This window comes from Anser brachyrhynchus (genome assembly GCF_964034855.1).
Source record: "Anser brachyrhynchus genome assembly, chromosome: 2".
Taxonomy (NCBI): domain Eukaryota; kingdom Metazoa; phylum Chordata; class Aves; order Anseriformes; family Anatidae; genus Anser; species Anser brachyrhynchus.
This window is the reverse complement of record NC_137695.1, coordinates 64,356,766-64,375,583: the sequence shown is the minus strand read 5'-3', so window position 1 is coordinate 64,375,583 and position 18,818 is coordinate 64,356,766. Positions and strand designations below refer to the sequence as shown.

The following is an 18,818-nucleotide window of genomic DNA, read 5'->3' as shown; positions in this document are numbered from 1 at the left end:
ATACGTAGAGTTTCTTTTTTTTTTTTTAAATCAGGATGCATCTAGTCATTGCAACTAGAAAAGCCTACAAGTCTGCTCAGAGGCAAGTTCATTCTCTTTGCAGACTTTGTTCCCGTTATCACCAGTGAGACATGCACCCCACATCTGACCGCCCCTATGGAGTGGGTTTAGCAATCTGGATTAGACCTATCTATCCTTCCAGAGAGCCCTTCGATGTCTCTTACACACTGGTGGAAGATTTGTGCTTGCTTTAACCTTTTCAAAATAGGAACCACCACCTGCTAAGAGGGCAGGCTGTTTCCAGGGAGCTCTGACAGAGCAGCGCTCAGTTCCGTAGAAAAAACTTGGGTTAAAAAGGTTCAAAGGTGCAGGCTCCACTCTCAAGCCACCTGGCACAAACCTGCTGTGAGGAAATAGGATGTGCCAGTTAGTAAGCAGGGCCAGGCTTGTGTTTTTGCCAGCACATATGCTTCTGTCTGTAGGGCGCCTCAGCACACGCAGCTTGTAGACAAGCAACAACCACATGAATTTCATCACACTGGATGTTTGCCCAAGGAGACCAGTTCTGTGTTTGCAGGACAGCCTGTGTAGCTACTGCACAGTCAAAGCATTTGTACTTTTCTGGACTATCACTTGCAGCACCTTGAGCTATTGTGAGCTCAAAGATTTGAGGTCCTAGCTTGTAGAATCATAAGACTATGGCAAAAAAATCTCAGCTTCCATTACAGAAAATAAGTAGTAGGCCTTGTAGCAGCTGGAAAAAACTTTTAAAATGTCACACCTATACCCAGAAGGCTTTGATGCCAAGAGGCAAAACTAATTTCTACCCTATTAAATAAGGGAAAAAAAAAAAAACAAAACAAATTTTTAAGGTTGCCCAAGCTGTGGTTAGTTTGTTACTAGAGATGCATTTTAATTTAGCTTTGCATAAGCACATTTGCTAGTGAAAACAAAAACAAGAGTTCAGGTCACCTGGCACCCTGCCTTTCCCAAAGCCTAGGCCTGCCTGCTTCCTGTTCCATGCCTGTCTTCACTCCCTTTCCTGTTCCTCAGTGGCAGGCCCAGCGTATTCTCCATTCTCATATCGATATTTCCACTTTTTTGAGAAGAGACCCCAGGATTCATGTGTTCCATCCTTTCCCTCTGTATTCCTGCAGCTGTTGTAGGTCAGTCTTGTTCAGGTTTATGTGCATCTGTTCACTTATATAATCAAAAGCAGAATTGGGAATTACGTAGGCATTTGCTAAAATTACACTTTTTTCAAATCTTCCATTGAGGCACCCATGCTCTAGGGTTGCTTTCAAAGGAATCTCACAAGCTTTTAAATCCCCCTGCTCTGAAATCTTTTGTCATCTACAAAATGTAATTTAGAGCCACAGCAAATAAGTAGCAGGACTACAGTGCAGAATTAACCCATGTCCTTCTTTGCAGATCTCATATGAGGATGTGGACCGCCTGAAAGGATTGGCTGTGACTGAGAACATGAGGGTACCACACTTTCTGCAAGATCATGCCCGCTATATGGAACACTTGGAAAAGATTATGGAAGTCAATGAGCTGACTGATGAGGAGCTCCAGGATCTCATAAATTAACAGTATTAGTCAACCATTCACTCTGTGAAACTGAGGATGTAGAAGAGGACTTCTCAGAGTTTACAAGAATGGACTTAAAAGGGGTGGGGAAGGAGGGAGGGGTGCCTAGAATACATGGAATTCAGAAAATGTCCCTTTATGTTCCTTTTGCATTGTGGTTATATACTGCTGTGTTTCGTTTTGTTTTGTTTTCTAAGTTTGTGTATTTTTTTTTTTTTTTTAAGTTTGGCTTCGGAATTCCTTTGCAGTGATCTGTCCAGTTATCTACTCTATTTTGTAGGCTAGACATAGTGCTTGACACTTTCTTTTGTAACATACTACCTTTTCCCATCCAGATTTAGAGGTGGAAGAAAAGAAAAAGGGGAGATTCCCCTTTTGTCTATTCATATATGCTCTGTCTTTAGTCAGCTTTCACAGCTCATGGTGATTGCACTGTTGTAGATTATGCTACATCACTGCACAACTCTTTCCTATTTGGTCATCACTGCAACAACAGCAACAAAAAGTAAAGAATTAATCACAGTGCACAGAAGCAGGTCTTTGTGCAATAGGATTAAAGCTCTGATCAAAAGCTATAAAAAGTTTGATTTTTTTACTAGGAGATTTAGCATTAAAAGAAAAATGGTATCACTGCTTTGATGACTGTAAACAGGTAGCAAAGTTATCATCTTTATCCCAGCGGTTTGTAACACTGTTCTACATCTTTATCTGTACAGTACGTGTTTCAAGAAGTTGAATTCTGGAAAGGGTCATCCTGCTTTGAAGATAAGTATAGCATGGCTAGTGAGTTCAGTATGGTAGCATTTTGGGAGGAGGCTTGGGCAGAAATGGGATTTTGTGACTTTTGTTATAAATAAATTCGGGAATACAGGAACATAAGTCAACACAGCAGACAACACCCACTTCTTCTGCAGGTCACCTGAGCCTACAGAGGATCAAGACACTTTTTGAGCAGCATGAGGCCTCCAAGCTGCAGAAAGCTTGAGCTTGCAAGGCTCAGTGCAGAAATGAGACATGGATGGGGAGAAAAAAACAACTCACAAGTGCCCTGTTCCTGTGTTCCAATAGAAGTGCTACACCACTTCAAGCAAACTTACCTCTGTTTTAATTGCTGGTGCTACATCCAGACACATGTACAGAAAGTATGTTACTGTAAAGCATGGATAGTCAAATGATAAATAGCTTATGTGACGCAGGAAGACTTACTACATAGACTGCATTTTCTGAATCCGGAGTATTATGGCATTGTCAAGGCAAATTGAATTTTGCATCTGTAAGTACTTTGACAAAGAGTTTAGTTTTAGTAGGTAGTATTTTACCAAGGTAAATCTGAACTCTTAGGAAGCTGCTATGGTACAAGAGGCTGGGCAAGAACAGGGGAGGGCCTTGGAGGAGCCTCTGTTTTTTCTTCCCCTACTTCATTGTCCCACAGATATCATGCCCAGCATTGGAGGAGGCAAGTAGATGGAGCCACTGTTTCCTCCGTGCCACGTTGCACGGTTTTGAGCCCTGGCATCCCTATCTTCCCCATTTATCCTTCAATAAAAAGGATGGAATAACCCTCCCACCTTCCCCAGCCTTATTTTACACCCAGGACATTAACAGCCATGACAGCAAAATCCTGAGAACATGTTTCATGACAGGAAAATAGTAAAATCCAGGAGGAAAAGTTCTCAGTTGGCTAAGAGGTCTGAAGGTTTGAGTAATGCCACGAAACCAGCTGCCTTTTAGCTAGTATTGCAGTGTGCTTGCAGCAGCTGGCTGACTGCTTCAAAAAATAAGATGCACTCAACAAGCATAAATTTACTAAATTTGGTCATTTTCAAGGCAAGGACCAAGAACTCCTCACAGCAGCCTTAATTTTGTATTGTCAGTGTTGTTCATGATCTGAAAGCCTTTCAGCCTCTGTATGCTGAAATAAAATCCCTTTTTCTCCCCCTCAGACTGTCTAGTTTGGTCACTTGTAGCTTTGCCTGCACAGCCTTGTTTTAGAACTGAACCAAGCAGACAGCCTGATGGGGTCACCTTGCAGTCCTGCACCCATGCTATCTGGATTCAGATTTGGACTCTTTGCTGGAAGTAGAAAGAAAGCCAGATGTGGCTGAGGTCAAGTCAAAGTTCACAGTCAAAACCCATCTTGGGAATAAATCACATGGAGATCATTTGAGCTTATTGTGCTCACTTTGCAGATACAGGGGTACATAAGAGGGCCAGGCCTTTACAAAAAAGACAGTTTTGTATGGGTATTTTCTTACTATAGAGAATTTCTTGCCTTCGTTTACTTCTACACCAAGTGCTTTGTCCCTTACCCCAGTACTTGTGTGTTATGAACTATAGATATTTACTGTCCCAGGTCCCTGGAACCAGGAGGCCGTGCTAGCCACCCTGCTTTGCCGCAGGATACCATGCCCACCACCCTTCCTCCAGCAGCCACTTCGCTCTTCCACTGCCCTGTAGCCCTAAATGCTACTGCAGACCTTTTTGCTTTACTTCAAAACTGGTCTCCTTTTCCCTAAAGTCGTTGAACTACTTCTATTCTCCCTTATTCTAGAAATAGATTTGCCTAGTGCAAGGTTTGTCTGGAAGTAGTCACTATAAAGATATTACTGTAGCTGTAGATGAAAAACCTGCCAGCTTCTGTTTTCAGTGTCAGATTTGTCCTTGCTCCTTTGTAAGTATTTCAAATTTTGAAGTGTAGCTTTTGTAAGTTTTCCTGAATTTCCCCCCCTACACACTGTGAATAGCCTGGTTACTAAATTATGGTACTGAAGTTCTGTAATAAGTTTTCGGACAGCAGTGCGTGTGAGCTTATGTCACTACCAAGTTTCGTGATGTCAGTGATGTGACAGTGCCTTTTGTAGCTGTCTGGTCCAGTTGCTTTGCTGTATGGATGTCTCACTACTTCTGTGTTGTTCCTGTACAGAAAGGTGGCCAACATTGGGAAAGCCACCCTGCTTCACCAGACCCGTTTTGAGGGATTTTTATACAAGTTTTACAAATAAAACTAACTGAAAGAATGAAAGAGATTAGAGTACTGAAGTGTTCTGTAGCGTTGCTCTCTTTGGGCAGCATTGGCTTTACAGCTAGCTGGACATCCCAAGCTGCACGTGAAGGGTTTCTAGCACAATTCTGAGAAACATCACTTGGGGTTAGAGTCACAAAGGGGCTGCCACGGGGCCTCGTGGAAGGTGTACATCAGGTATGGCTCCCTCTGCTCTGCCAGAAGTTACACACCTTCCCTTTTTCTAGGGCACAGTCTGAGGCCTCGTTGGAGCCACGTGGCAGCAATGCATTTCTTAGCACCATGGGGGAAACAGCAACTGTGAATGTTCTGCTACAACATTTTAATGCGCTCCCTGCTTCTCCCTGCTGCTTTGTTTCTGGGCTCCTTGTGCCCTCTCACACTTGTTTATCTCCAGGGAGTCCTGTTATCTCCTTGTGGTTCAGCTCCCTCACGTATAAATAAGGATGATATTTAAGGATACCCCACAATCCTTAATGAGTATTTAGTAATGGTGTCAGTAATTTAGTGCCAGTAAGGCGAAGCATGAGGCTGGAGCCCATGCTCCTGAACCTCCCAGATTCAGGAGGCAGCACCTCGTTCCCTCTGGTGAAGGCACTTGCACAGGCCACACCGCAGGTGCACATGGTCCCTAGGCCAGGCGCGGCTTTCTGTCTGCCCACCTCACCTGGGAATCCTGCTTCTGGTAGCACAACAGGGGCCAGAGAGGCTATGAGAAGACTTGGTGGTGGGAGAAGCAGGACTGGAGGTGCAGGAATATCCCCAGGCCACACTGCTCCTCATGTGTGGCAGCGCAGGGGCAGGGTGGAAGGAGGCCCTGTGGAGGGGTCACATCTCGGGTGGCTTGTGCAATGCTGCGGGGCTTTGGAGGAGAACCAGAGGGCATGCACGAGCACCAGCCCCCCTTGTACAGCTATTTGAGTAGCAGAGGTCCTAGCCCAGCAGTCCTGAGAGTTGTGCTTGAAGGTTCTCAGATAGGCCCTACTTCTACCTCATGCCACATCCCAAACAAGACAGACCAGGCTTTCCCCTCCACCTTACTTGGTTATTTCCTCCCCAAAGATTTTGTCTTGGTCTCTAGTGCTCATTCTTCAGGCTGCCTTAATTTAATATCCCAGTCCTTCATCTTCCTTTTTATCTCACAAATACATTCGCTAACACATCATCCATCCCTGAGCCTAGAAAACAAGACAAGTAACTTCCACCCACCAGAGAAATCCATACTTGTTCTATGACTCAATCTCTTCTGCTTCCTACCGAATGTTTGAAAACTGAGGCCCCCTATATTTTGTCTCTGAAAGCTGTGCAGCTTCCAGAAAAGCAGCTTTTCCAGGTTCTGGCAAGATACGTCACCAGCTGCACAGGACCATGAGGAGAAGCACCCAACTGTGGTTCACCTCTCCACCTGCTCTCCATCCTTCCTCCTTTCCCAACCCCTCTCACAGCCCCACACTCCAAGCCTCCCAGCATCCTTGCTCAGACATCTCCACCCTTCTTAGGGCCCTCTGCAATGCAGCTGTGTCCTAGACAAACGGCAATTTGGTGAACCCTCACCAGCTCCCTGATACCCATGCATTTGGGATTTCTCACACATTCCCTCCTGCCCCCAACCCTTTTAGGCTTCTTCCTGAGTCCCTGACTGTCCCAGGGGAAGTCCCTTTGAGGAAGCCAGTAACAAGCTGGGGAAACATCCTGCACAAAAGCTGTTCATTCGAAGTTATTCATTATTCAGGAAAATGAGTAACATTCCTACAGTGAAAAGAATCAGGTTAAAGTTCCCACAGAAAAGACGCCCAAGAAGTACTCAAGCAGTAAGAGAAAAGGGATGCAAAATAACTATCCAGCTACATAGCAGCACCTGTTGTCTGCTAGTGTGCAAAGAGATGATGGAGGTCTGGAGAAGGAAAAATTTCCTTGAAGGCCACTGCCTAAAAACTGGTGGGAACATGCTTCAAGAGCTTGGAGCTGGTGCACCTTGTGTTGTCTCCTCGCACAAAGCTTGTGCAATATCACAGTTCTGGTCTGTGCACATTCCATCCTATTTTCCTATTAAACAAGGCCTGTGCTTTCACACAGCTGATAAGGAGACACCGCGGGACACCCCTCAGGCTGGGAACATCTCAGCATGCAGGGTTACAAGATGGCCAGAAGGATTGGCCAAGGAATGACCCAGCAACATACTTCCTAAAAGTACCTTTAACTCATGTGCACTCTGAAGTAAATCCTTTTAGTTATTCTGATGTCACATGGAAGCTGTTTTGCTTCCAGATCGGGAGATAAAAATGACTTAAAGCTTGAAACCCTAAAAACAAACACACCTCATCTTATATTATAACCAGGCAAGTCCACCTGAATGTGCATGTGTCTTTATATTATATACTATCCTACAAAGCGTGGCCTCCCATGAGAGGCACCTGATCATGGAGCTGAGCCTCCTGACACCACCCACAACCAAAGCAGTAACTGGCAGCAGCCAACACCTTGCTGGGAGCTATGAGAGGTCTGTAACAACAGCTCGTGAGGGTATGCCTGCCATTCCCCGATGCAACACAGATTCTCAGTAACTGCAAATTTATAACCTGTTAAGACTTATTGCCTCTTAAAGCATCTTAAAGGAGGGGGAATGATGACCCAAGAACATGCGAATGAGCCCAGACTTCTCCAGTTTCTTCACTTCTTCCAAACTGTATCAATACTAAGAGGTAGAGCAAGAAGTTTTAGCTGCGTAGAAACTCTATATAAAGTATGAAAGCTCAGAAAGCCAAAAGCCTGCATGGCTGGTGGCTGAAACATTTTCTGTCCTTTAAAGGATGCTGATCACTAGTTTCTGTGAGGGCTTAGTGCCAAGACCCACGCTGTTAACCTTGTTGATCAAGCTCACACCTTTGGTGAACCTGGATATATTCAGCCCACTGCTGTCACCACCAGGTTCTTGGAAATTAATTTCCAGGACAGTTACTTATTTGTGTTTGCTCCTTAGAGCTCCCCAAAATATCCCTCATGTATCACAGCTCTTTTTTTTTTTTTCTCAACAATTTACATCCCTGTTTAGTTTAACGCTGTAAAGCCATATGACCAAACTGACACTTGCTGAATAAATATGCTTAATTGTGTAATCCCACAGAACAAAGCAGAGGCTTTGCCTTGAAGTAAGCAGGTCAGAGCAAACAGGAAAGGAGAATAATTTGGCTGTGAGTATTTTAGAAGCCAGGGGAGATCTGGGGCTGGCACATGGTCAGGAGGAGAGAGGAGTTGTAAGAAGCAGCCAGATTTCACTTCCAGCAGGCAGGGGAGGGCTCCAACACCCTTCATCATGCACAAGTGAGCTGGACTGCCTTGCAGAAGTGACTATGCTTATAAAAAATAAAGCTGTACCTAAACAGTCTATAGACATATGGTTCAACCTCAAACATAACCCCAGGGAGAGGAGCCCAAAGTACATAGGTGCAGGTTGTATTTCAGGCCATAGCTACAACAGGTCTTTTGCAAGACTCCGTTTCTCTCTGCACCATCTCCATTGTTGCTGCTTCCCTCAGCACTGCGAGGGGAATAAAGCTACAGAAATCAGGGCTAGCATTGCCTCTACTATTAAGAATGTTAACATAAAATTGCTATTCGAGGTTGCTCCCATAGTCACAGTTGCTGGCAGAGGCAGGAGGACATCAGCCACTGCTTCATTTTTTGAGCCACCACAATACAACAAATGCTTTTGGGGACCTCCAAAACCCAAGAAGGAAAGAGTCTCACAATAACTTTATCATCCTGCAAGAATATTGCATACAAAAAGCAAAGCAAGCTCTTTTAAAAAAAAAAAAAAAAAAAGTGAAGCTATCAAAACAGTCAAGCACTGCTGACTCCCACCATGAACTAACCAGGTGCATACCTTGCATTGACCCTCCACACAAGGCAGAGCTCCACCAGCAGGTACCAGACTCGTCTGTCCTCCTCCCCATGCCCTGTAGGATCCATTTTGCTCCAGGGCACGTCTATTCACCACACAACCTCCTTCCTAGAGCTCCCCTCTCCCTCCCAGCCAGCTGGACTAAGTGACCTGCAGTCTGCAGCCCAGCCTCACGGCTCAGCTTGCTTCCTCCACCACAGCCTGCGCTAATAAGCAGCTCATCAGCACCCTGCAAAAGCAAGGGCCCCTCCAGTGACAGCGAGCACTGGGGACTGGCCAAAGAGCATCTGCCTTTCTTCATACCTGCAGCAGATTAAAGGGGATCCAGGCCTTTCAGGTTTTACTTCAATAGCTGTGAAGCCACTGCAGCCTTCAAGCGTGATAACAGCAGGAAAACATGAGCATGGGTCTTACAGGTAGCAACAAACACAGGATGAAGTTTTCCTCAAGCCAAATTACACCCAGGTGGGTGCAGAGGTCACCTGTGCTCCCAGTGGGCAGCAGATATGTTACTCGCTGACCACAGCCCACAGGTAATAGCTTCAAGATGCATGAGAGGAAGCATGATCTTGGGAATTTTACTGCCATGCAATTCCTGTGGTATTCATTTGACAAAGCTAACTCCATTGCATCCTAACCTACAGTTTGCAGTGTTCCAGGAGAGTTACTTGGATCAAAGTAAAGGGAGACAGCAAAATTGTGTCTGCTGGAAGAGGACAAAGCAGCAGCAAGGAACCAGAACCAAAGCTGGAACCCAGCTCTCTCGCTGCCGTGTTTAATGATCTGGGACAAATGCTTGCATCTCCCCTTTTCAACAGGGATTGCTGAGAAAGTGAAGATACGTTTTTGTCTGATGCTCTGAAATCTTAGTCATCCACTGAATCACTTGAAATGTCAATGAAACCTCCCTCTACTGCAGCGTGTGTGTGTGCACAGTGCCTTAAGAACAAGGATGTGTTTGTGGAAACATGAACTACAATTTCATCTTCTGCACGACATGCAATTGCGCCTTGGCAAGCATTCAGGAGGCAGACAATATGCCCCTTTCCTAACAGTACATTTATTGCTTTGCCTGAAACCTAATGGTAGAAGATTACTACAGGACCCCAAACCACTGTTTCCTGCAGTAACCTGTTTGCTGTTCAGAGCCAATTTACCCGAGTTGGCTTCTCTGACCTGTTTGATTATCTCCTCTCTAACCTTAAACAATCCAGCAGGATTTTCATTGTGATCTGAGACTGAGGCAAGAGAGAAAAAAAGTCTCTTCCCCAGGCAAGCTCAAAAGAATCCAGCTGCCAGCTCCCTCATGGCAAAGAGCTTCCTTCTCCTTGCTTGTACTCAAATGGGGTTCTCACAGCATTCATGGTTATTAGCCCATAGTTAAAATCAGTTGCAGAGCAGAGTCGTACCTAGGCTATCCCACCCTGCTTCAGTTTCAGTTTTGCATATACAGTAAGAAACACCACCTGAAATATTCAACCACATGTGTTTGCATGTGAGTTGTTGCTACTTGAAATTAGACAGTCTTTCGGAAAGTTAAACTCACAAAGATGCTATGAGAATATTATATTTTTTTGCTGTAACACCCTCAGTTAGAACATCTCCTTGGTTTGGCATTGCTGTCAGGAGTATTTTTCGCTTTATAGCACAATAAGTCATGTCAGAGAGCTTTCCTTTTCACTCAGCATTACAATGTGCTGCGTGGTCAAATTGGACCCTGGAGCAGAACGTGCTGGGTTAGTGGGCAGCTCTGTGCCTTTCACATGCAATGTATTGCTTTTGTAGGTGCTGAATTGCTTTTTCCAGTCCTTATAAGTTTCCCCTCTAGGTCACTTTCTATTAATTGCTACTTCAGAAGTTTGTTGTACTTGGTAAATTCAATGTTCCTTCCCAGGCACTACTGTGGCAGCTTGTTGACCAAAGTCCTTCTCCCCACTCAGGACATGCACAGAAACAAGCCTCCATAGGAGAACCCCATGTTGGAAGCAGACATCATCCCTGCTCTGCATATGATGATCATATGCCATATTCAGACTCCTTGCAACAATGCCTGAAACAGGCTTATGAGCTCAGGAAAGGGATGCAGAACTGCCCATTCTTCCAGAAGCAGAAATTGAAAACAAGGCTCCATCCATGAAGAACTGACAGGCAGAGGTGGGTGCAGCACGCCTACCTCTTTGATCCTCCCTTCTTGCTCTAGAAGCTTGCTCCGATTGCCGTGCCAGTGGCCAGAGGACCAGGGCTGTTCCTGTGAGATCCCCAACAGGAAGCAAAGCAAAGGGCATTGCCTTGAGTGCCAACGGGTGGAGAAGTGAACCAGGTCCTACAAAGGGATGAAGTCAGTGTTTTCCCAGCTCCTGAAAGCTAACACGCAGGAAAAAATATCACCGAATGCTGAACATCAAACTGAAAGCCAAAGCCGAGCTCTGTGAAGCCCTTCTAGGACAAAATGCACCCTGCCCAGAAGCAGGGAGAGGAAGGGAAGGATGAGAGGTGTCCACACCCGCAGTGGGCTGAGGAGGAATGGGGCTTCTCTGGGCAGGAGGGACTACTTAGGTCCTTTTGCTCACATAGGGACCTGGCCCCCTTCCCCTCCCTGTTTCAGCAATTTTTGCGAGTGCTGAGCTGCACTTAAGAATTGCCAAGAATTTAGCGTCTTTCTTTTTGTGGCCTCTGCTACTCCCCTCAATTTACAAGGAAGCAAAGAAAAGTAACCATCACACACACCATGGCAGCAAAGCCCTGCTTCACTGCATTTTAGCAAAGATTCCATACAGTATTAAAAGTACACTTTATTTTCTGTACAGTTCTCATCCAAATCTCCAGGCAATGTCCATTGTGTGCCCATAAAAAGTTACAGATAGCTCTATTGCCATGAGACAGTAACTGTCCCAAAAACTGTCCGTGAGGGACACAGAGTGACAGCCATCAGTCAAGTGCTGATGCTGCTTTCTGGATGTGGGGAGGATGGTGGGAAGGAGGGAGAGGGGAGGCAGTTCTGCTCTGCAGCTGAGTCTCAAGCAAACAGAGCTATGGACTGCTCCTCGGGGACCAGGATACACCCCCCCAGTTCATATCATCGTTCATGCTTAGTGTTCAAGTCGTTGCGCTCAAGGGTCACCCCATTTCCATTCCGTGTCACCTCCTTCCTGTTCCAGTCCTTTTCCATGTAAAATTCAGCTAACACGGGGCAGTGGTCCGAAGCCACCCCGCCCCAGGACCAGTTATCAGGGATCCATGGGTTTGTGAGACCTTCTCGCACAACAGCCCAGTGGCCTGCATGAAAAAGAATTGCAGAGAAAAAAGATTAATGTGGAAGGGATGTCGGGATTTAAACATTTCCACAAGCTTGCAAAAGAACTAGTCAGTATGCCCAATAATTGAAGGCAGCCTCACCAGTAGCCGTAGGAAGTCACTACACACCAAGTGATAGCCCTCACATTCAACACGCACCGCTGACCGCACACAGGTTATAACACCTAACCAGAAACTCTACCTGTGAAAACCTTTTTCAAGCTGCGGCTGATCCAGATGTTGTCCAGTGACTTGGATCCTTGAGGGTTCTTTGTGCTGATATTGGTGAAGGTACTTGAAGGGACCAAGTGATGGAACTTCTCTTTCCTCAGTATGTCGTGGTCACTGCTGTCGGGAGCCTGGTTAAAATCTCCCAGGATGATCACGTCTTTTTCTCCTGGAAAACAAGAAAAATGGAAAGAAAAAAATAAATGAATGGAAGTAATGGATATCCGCTCCTTAAATTCAAGAAGGGGAGATAACGGAAGGAGGAACTATACAAATACTTTGTAGCAAAGCTGACTTTACTCTGAACTACTGAAAGTAATGCTGTTTAAAGCCTTTTTCACTGGCTGTTTACTCATGGCCCTTCTGTTCAGGACAATAAAAACCATCCAGTATGTGTTTCTTGTTTGTTTCTAAATATTATCTTGATTATACTGGCATCCTTTGCCTGCTGCTCACAGACAATGACAAATTCAAAGACTAGCATTTCTGGTCTTAGAGGCTTTTATAAATCTGTGACTTTGTAAGCTTATTTTTTTCTTCTTCTGCAAGATATACATATTGGCTCCAACCTGCCCTGACATTTTCTTTTTATAGCTTTCCTGTAAGAGTCAAGGATATTTTTGTGATAATTCCTGGAAGACACAGTCTTTTGCTAGTATAATATCAGAGCCCCGAAAGTGCAGTGCTCCTTCTAAGCCTGTGCAATGAAGAAATGTCAAAGAAGAAGCCTGAGTAGCAGCCTGCAGTCCTGATAGCAGAAGATTAGTTCACAAACCACACAGACACTCACTGGCTATAGAAGCTTTCATTCTCCCAGATGGCTGAAGAGATACTATTTAACTTCTGATGTCTTCAAATTTGGCTAGGGCTGAATTTCCAAAAAAAAACATGGAAATGACTTGAAATGCTCATCCAAAAATCCTATCTTTCTGTGGAAATATGATTACCTCACTTATATTTTATTTCCAATCCTAACTGAATGAGAAAGGAAACACTGGACCTTAATTTTATATCCATAGCATGTGCTCTTCAGAGCTCCACAGCTGTAGACAGAGATATCCCAGCTGTGCACCAGGTAAGAGGAGAATGAACATGCCCCAGTGCTCGTCTCAAACCCCTGCCAGAAAGGTGCGATGAACTCCAGGACTGTGCTAGCTGAGAGAAGACACTGCTGCAATGCTGAGCTTGGTACTGGGGAAGGAGAAAGCTGCAACAAGGATGCACAAATGCACCAAAAATTATAACAGAGCTGACTTCAGAGAAGAAAACTATAATTTTCTGTAAGCCCCTTTGCTTCTTTGCTTTCTGGGGTTGAAGTGTGGAGGGAGAGGGGTGGACCAAGTGATTGCTCTACCATATGCATCTCTCATGGATAAAGCTATTTGTTGTCTGCTGTTGCTGTAGAAGTAGCTAGCCAGGAGAGGGAGCACAAGTTAAACAACAAAATCTATTGCACTCTGCTTCCAGTGCTTCAAGCAGGGATTGGGAGAGGGCAGGAGTGCAGAGAGATTGATGGCTTATGACTTACAAACAAACAAACAAACAAAAAAAACTTTAAAACATGATGCTTGCTAGGATGCAGAGGGGTGATGAAAAAATAATGAAACTACTTGTGGTTTTTCTGCCCTTTGCAAGCCACAAATCATACTGAACATGACATGATATTTAAATATTATTCTACAAAGTGTTGGTGGCAGTGACTTACCCACCTCTAGAAGAAATAAAAAACAAACCTAAACCCAAGTTATTTTAAGCTCCATCAAAACCCAAATGAAAATCGGTGCTTGTCTAATGGGGAAGGACCAAATCCCCTGGAGGGAATTGGTTTCCTCTCATGACCTGAATAAAGTGCTTGAATGGTGCCTCCAAAATGTCACCCTACACCTTTACAGCTCACATCTTGGCCAGATGGGCTTCCCTTCCTGCATGATGCTGAGCAGTATGCTTGCTGGGAGCTGGCAGTTTTGCATGCATCTCACTGCAAAAAACCCAAGATCTCTCACTTGCCAGGCCCAGGATGATGAACCTGATGACATTACGCCCGGGTGCCACGAGGCTGCAAGGAAATTGCATCACAGGGCAACCGTAACTGGCTGCTCAGATGTGACCATGCCGCTGCAGTCCTTCCGGACTAATGCTTGCTTAATGGCCAAGGCAGCAGTTGGCTTCTGCCATGTTCTCAGCGTGGCGATATAAAGCAGTAAGGCCACTCTAGAAAGCTCCAGGGCATATCCTTAATGCAGATTACAAATGGCAGGCAGCCAGGAATCCTAGCAACAACACCTCGATCCTGCACGAAATACATTTCCTTTAGCAAATCCTCCAGCCTTACGTGAAAAATATATTAAAAAATCATAATCACAAGTGGAAATTTTAACTGACTGCTCAGTTCTGAACAATTTAAAAATAGCAGAGGATAAAACAACCAACACCTAGACATGTCTGTGGAAGCAGGTACAAAGTCAGTCTGGAGTATGCACAGGAAATGAATCACTGTATTCTTCACTGTTTTAAATTTTCTCATGCAGAACAGCTAAGCATAAAATCCTAATGCAACATAAAGTGGACAGAGATGGAATAGATGGGGTGCAGCAACCATTAGAAGCTGAAACCCAGTTTGCCAGCACATCACCGAGGGAAAGGGTCACTTCTGGTCCCCTCTGCCAGAAGCTTCTGGGGTTCCACATCGCTGCAAATCCCTGGAAGAAAGGCTGTGCAGCCCGCCTGCGCTGGGCAGAAAAAGCAGATGACACCAGTGATTGTCTAGATAACCGCCAGCTGCATTTCCCCTCATCCTGACTCGCTACTTCTGCCAGTTCCTATGACAGCAATACCGCGAGCAGCAGCCCTGCAGTTTCAGTCTGATCTGCCTCCCGTTGCCCCTGACGGACACCAAGCAGCCAGAGCAAAGGAAACAAACCTGTCCGGGTCCTTCTGGGTGTGCCCCAGAAAAGAAAAGCCCTGCCTTAACTCTGGTCCCCTTTGTGGCAGTGGCTGAGCACTGCTGCAGGGGCACCAGCCCGCACATCTGATCAGCTGCGTGCCGCTGCAAGCAGCTGAGGGACTTCCAGTCCACAGAGACAAAGGCAACCACCTGCAGAAAGTCTGCGGTGTTGAATTCTGCTGTTCTGCAGGAACTGTGAAACCCTCCTTTGTTTCACAGCAGTCCAAAGAGACCCCTGTAGGACACTTTCCCCAGACTTCCCCATGTCCTTAATCAGTCCCCTAATGAACCAAACAGCACACCCTTAAACACCCAAATCCTTCCTGAAGAGAGTGAAAACCAGATCATGAGAAGGATGTGACAGCACGTCAGCTGGTAAGATTCCACCTCTCAAAGGTCTTCTAAGCCTAGTCCCTGATGCATGGGTAATCTGTGCAATATGGACAAGCCAGATGGGAGAAAATAACTAAGCCAACACCCTGATCCCTGGGTCCAGCACATCCAGGATGGCGTCTTTGTGGCCATGGTCATCACAGTGAAGACAGGTGGAATGCTTGAGAGAAGGCAGAAGGGTTGCTGCTGAGTTAGCTACTAACAGCAAACAGACACTGAGTCCCTCTGGTGCTGCTGAAGGGAAAGAAGAAGGGAAAAGAGATGCCAGGATCCGCTTGTCTGATGGGAGAAATATGAGGACACCACTGCTCTGGGGAATGGAGACATTACACGAAACTGTGCATGATAACTACATTTCCTTGGATGCTCACGTGCCCCTTTCTAAGAATGAAAGACAGCAAATAAGGTGCCTGTTAGCAAAATGGGATCAGAAACTCACACTTACTGGAGTAGTCACAGGAAAATCAGTCTTAATTAACCATATTTTATGGATTGATTTGGGAAAAAAAATGAAGGATGGCAGTAATTTTAAGCATGACATTGATTTTGGCAGGGTAATTCAATACTGAAAATAACGTGAAAAACCATTTGTTTATGAAACAAGACCTGCACACCACAAGTTTGGAAGAATTTGAAGCTCTTCTTCTGTGACAGATTAAGTCAAGAACAAATACATTCCGGTAACATGCCCACCATATGAAAATAAAAACACAAACTAAAAAGAAACCCTAATGTCAACAGTCTAAATTTAGATGCAGCGGAAATGCAACTCTGTTGACTTTGGAAGCGCTACACATTTATCCGTGTCCTGATTCAGCCTTCTGGGATTAAACAAATGATCCTTTTGTTTGCCTTCATCCTTTTCATTTTCAAGGTATGTGGATAAATACTTAAATTCATAACACTTAAAAATAGCTCTGACAGGACTCTTGCAGCTTAAAAGGAAAAACAATAGAACATGTATAAAAACTGCAAATACTTCTTGCATTAGGATTTTAATGCTTCCAAGTGACCAACCTTGCCAAACTGTGCAAAGTGGAAAACATGAGTATAACCTTGTAACCCTTTTGTGTCTTTGTTAAGCAGTAAGCAAAGGGCTAGATTTTTCTATTCCTATGAAAAGATCACCAATATAAACACCACTTTGTATCTGAAACCTGCTGTTCTGCTCCACAGGAAACAGTTTAATCTGCAAGCCTCAGAATAAGAAGCAATTCTTAGAAATGAAGCAAAGAATTTCAGCTGTCTATTAAATTGCTCAAGTTGAGATCTAAATTCTGGTGTCCCTCATCTTGGTGTAAAACCAGAGCAACTTACCTGAAAACAACAGGATTATTCTGCATATTACACCCATGTACGAAAGCTAGTTTCTGGTCTCTTTTCTCATTAGCAGGCACCTTCTGACTTGCACTGAGTTTTCCAAAATACATCCAAATATCCAACAATAAACATAGAACCAAATTCTTTTGGAAAAAAAAAAAAAGGCAGATGTCTTTTTCTTTTTTTTTTTTTTTTTTTTGGCTGAACTTCCTCTAACACTACCATAAAATCACAAGGAGTTTCACTTGAAAAGTGGAGTCAAAGCCAGTAGGAAACCCTTTTCTATTTGCATTAATTATAATAGATTAAAAGGTAATCAACAGAGAAAAAACACATTTGCCACACTGTGAAGCATTCAAATAAAGGTAAAGACAATCTAAAGTTGATGAGGATATTTTTGAAACCTGCACTAAGACAGTTATATATATATTTTAAATTCTTCTTGATTAGGCAAGATGACCAGTGTGCGTGTGCTAACTGGAAGGAAGACAACATCGTACCTTTCAGAGTCTCCTGCAAAGTCTGTGCAAAGGTTGCTAGTTTGTGGCTGTCGTGGTTCTTCCCTGTATTCTCCCCTGCTGCAGATGCCAAGGCCAGGTGAAGGTTAACCAGTGTCAGATCATTCTTCCCAAACTGGGGGAGCAAGGAGCGAAATCAATAAAGGGCAAGGAAGGTCACAAAGCAAAGCCATACACCTATTCCACATACTTTCAGTACTAAATCCTGGTGACTAGGACCCACTTTGCTCTGCACACAGTGTATTTTGTTTTGTCTTGGTGTTTTGGGAAGACAGGGAACACATTTTGCACCTCTTCTTGCAACAGCCTAATATCCTTACAGTTCTGGGGAAACTGATTTTTGTAAGCATGCAGCTTCTTTCCACAGCAGTTGCAGTGAGAAGCTGACTGCAAAACCAGTTGTTAATACGCTATGAATAATGTCGTCATCATTACATGGACTAATTACTACTCTCCTATGATTGGCCTTGGCCTGTCACAGAGATTAGCCATGAAAAATAATGCATCTTGAATTGGGCAGTTGGCTTCCTGCAATCTTCTTGTCACCTTCTGGGACTCACTTTATTGTGTGGCACAAATAATACTTACTCCTAATTTAACTTGTCTATATTTATTAGAAACTTCTCTCAAAGCATTACCAGAGATGTCAAATTCCCCAAACTAGAACTCTCCATCACAGCCTGTGTGGAGAAGGAGGCTGTATGTTCACTCAAGCATATGCAGAACAGCTTGGAAAGAGTCAGTTTCCAAAATGCATGGGTTTCTTGTACACAGGTACAGCCTAGTGAAAAAGCTTTAAAATGGAAACTCTACACTATGCCAGTGATGTAAGAGATCAGCCCGAGCCTCTCAGGAGCACAAAACCTTCTGTAAGCATCCATTCTGCCTACACTCACCCCATCTCCACCCCTGATGTATGGCACTGACCAGAACCACAGAGCTGTGGTTGCACGCTGCTGGATACTCACCTCTCGAAAAGCCAGAGCAAGTGACTGGTGACTTCTGTCACTCTATCAGACTGCAGACACTACCAAAGATCCCCCCAACATACCCAAATGCTCCCTTGCAGCATGGCTCCCTCCCACAGGAGCAGGGGGAAGGAATGATCCTGGTGATCCACCCTACCTATCAAGGCCCACTAAGCACCTGATTTTAATCAAGCCATGAAAAACTGTTGATTTGATGAAATGGATTAGTCTCATGCAAGTTTTTATCTGTTAGTAGACTGTGCCTCTTTCCAGCTTCTTGTCCAAAATTTTTAAATAAAAGCTCATCTCTGCAAGGGTCCATCAGCACAAATAAGTTACCTTGAAACGTGCAAGATATGGGTGAGGATACGAGTGCTTCCCATTGCCATTAGTCTGTACATTCTCCTGAGAAGAGGCATCTTTCAGCTCAATGCCAGCTGTTGTATCCCAGAGGAACCCAGAGTATTCAACTCTCTGCAATTAAAGCAAGAGAAGAGGAAAAAAAAAAAAAGATGGTAAAAACAAAATGTTCTGCCCAAATGCAGTCTCCTAGATGAAACTTTCACCCAAATGCCTCAGTCTCAGTCTCACTGCTGGTATTGGAGTGGCGTACATCACTCCCAAAATATGCAGAGGT

The 18,818-nt window shown here is 44.5% G+C and overlaps 2 protein-coding genes across 10 annotated transcripts in view; one reads left to right on the top strand and one right to left on the bottom strand.

The window, feature by feature from the left end:
* Window positions 1-4,616, top strand: part of MATCAP2 (microtubule associated tyrosine carboxypeptidase 2) — a 30,534-nt gene extending 25,918 nt beyond the window's left edge. For all 8 annotated transcript variants that reach the window (XM_080579800.1, XM_080579806.1, XM_080579805.1 and 5 more), the window contains one exon: window positions 1,432-4,616. In XM_080579800.1, the coding sequence (XP_080435926.1) occupies window positions 1,432-1,593 (162 nt within the window). In that variant the 3' untranslated portion in view covers window positions 1,594-4,616. The remainder of the gene's footprint in view (window positions 1-1,431) is intronic.
* Window positions 4,617-11,288: 6,672 nt separating this feature from the next.
* Window positions 11,289-18,818, bottom strand: part of EEPD1 (endonuclease/exonuclease/phosphatase family domain containing 1) — a 109,970-nt gene continuing 102,440 nt past the window's right edge. For both annotated transcript variants that reach the window (XM_080579809.1, XM_080579808.1), the window contains 4 exons: window positions 18,521-18,655; window positions 17,196-17,328; window positions 12,013-12,207; window positions 11,289-11,792 (listed from right to left, as the gene is read on the bottom strand). In XM_080579809.1, the coding sequence (XP_080435935.1) occupies window positions 11,593-11,792; window positions 12,013-12,207; window positions 17,196-17,328; window positions 18,521-18,655 (663 nt within the window). In that variant the 3' untranslated portion in view covers window positions 11,289-11,592. The remainder of the gene's footprint in view (window positions 11,793-12,012; window positions 12,208-17,195; window positions 17,329-18,520; window positions 18,656-18,818) is intronic.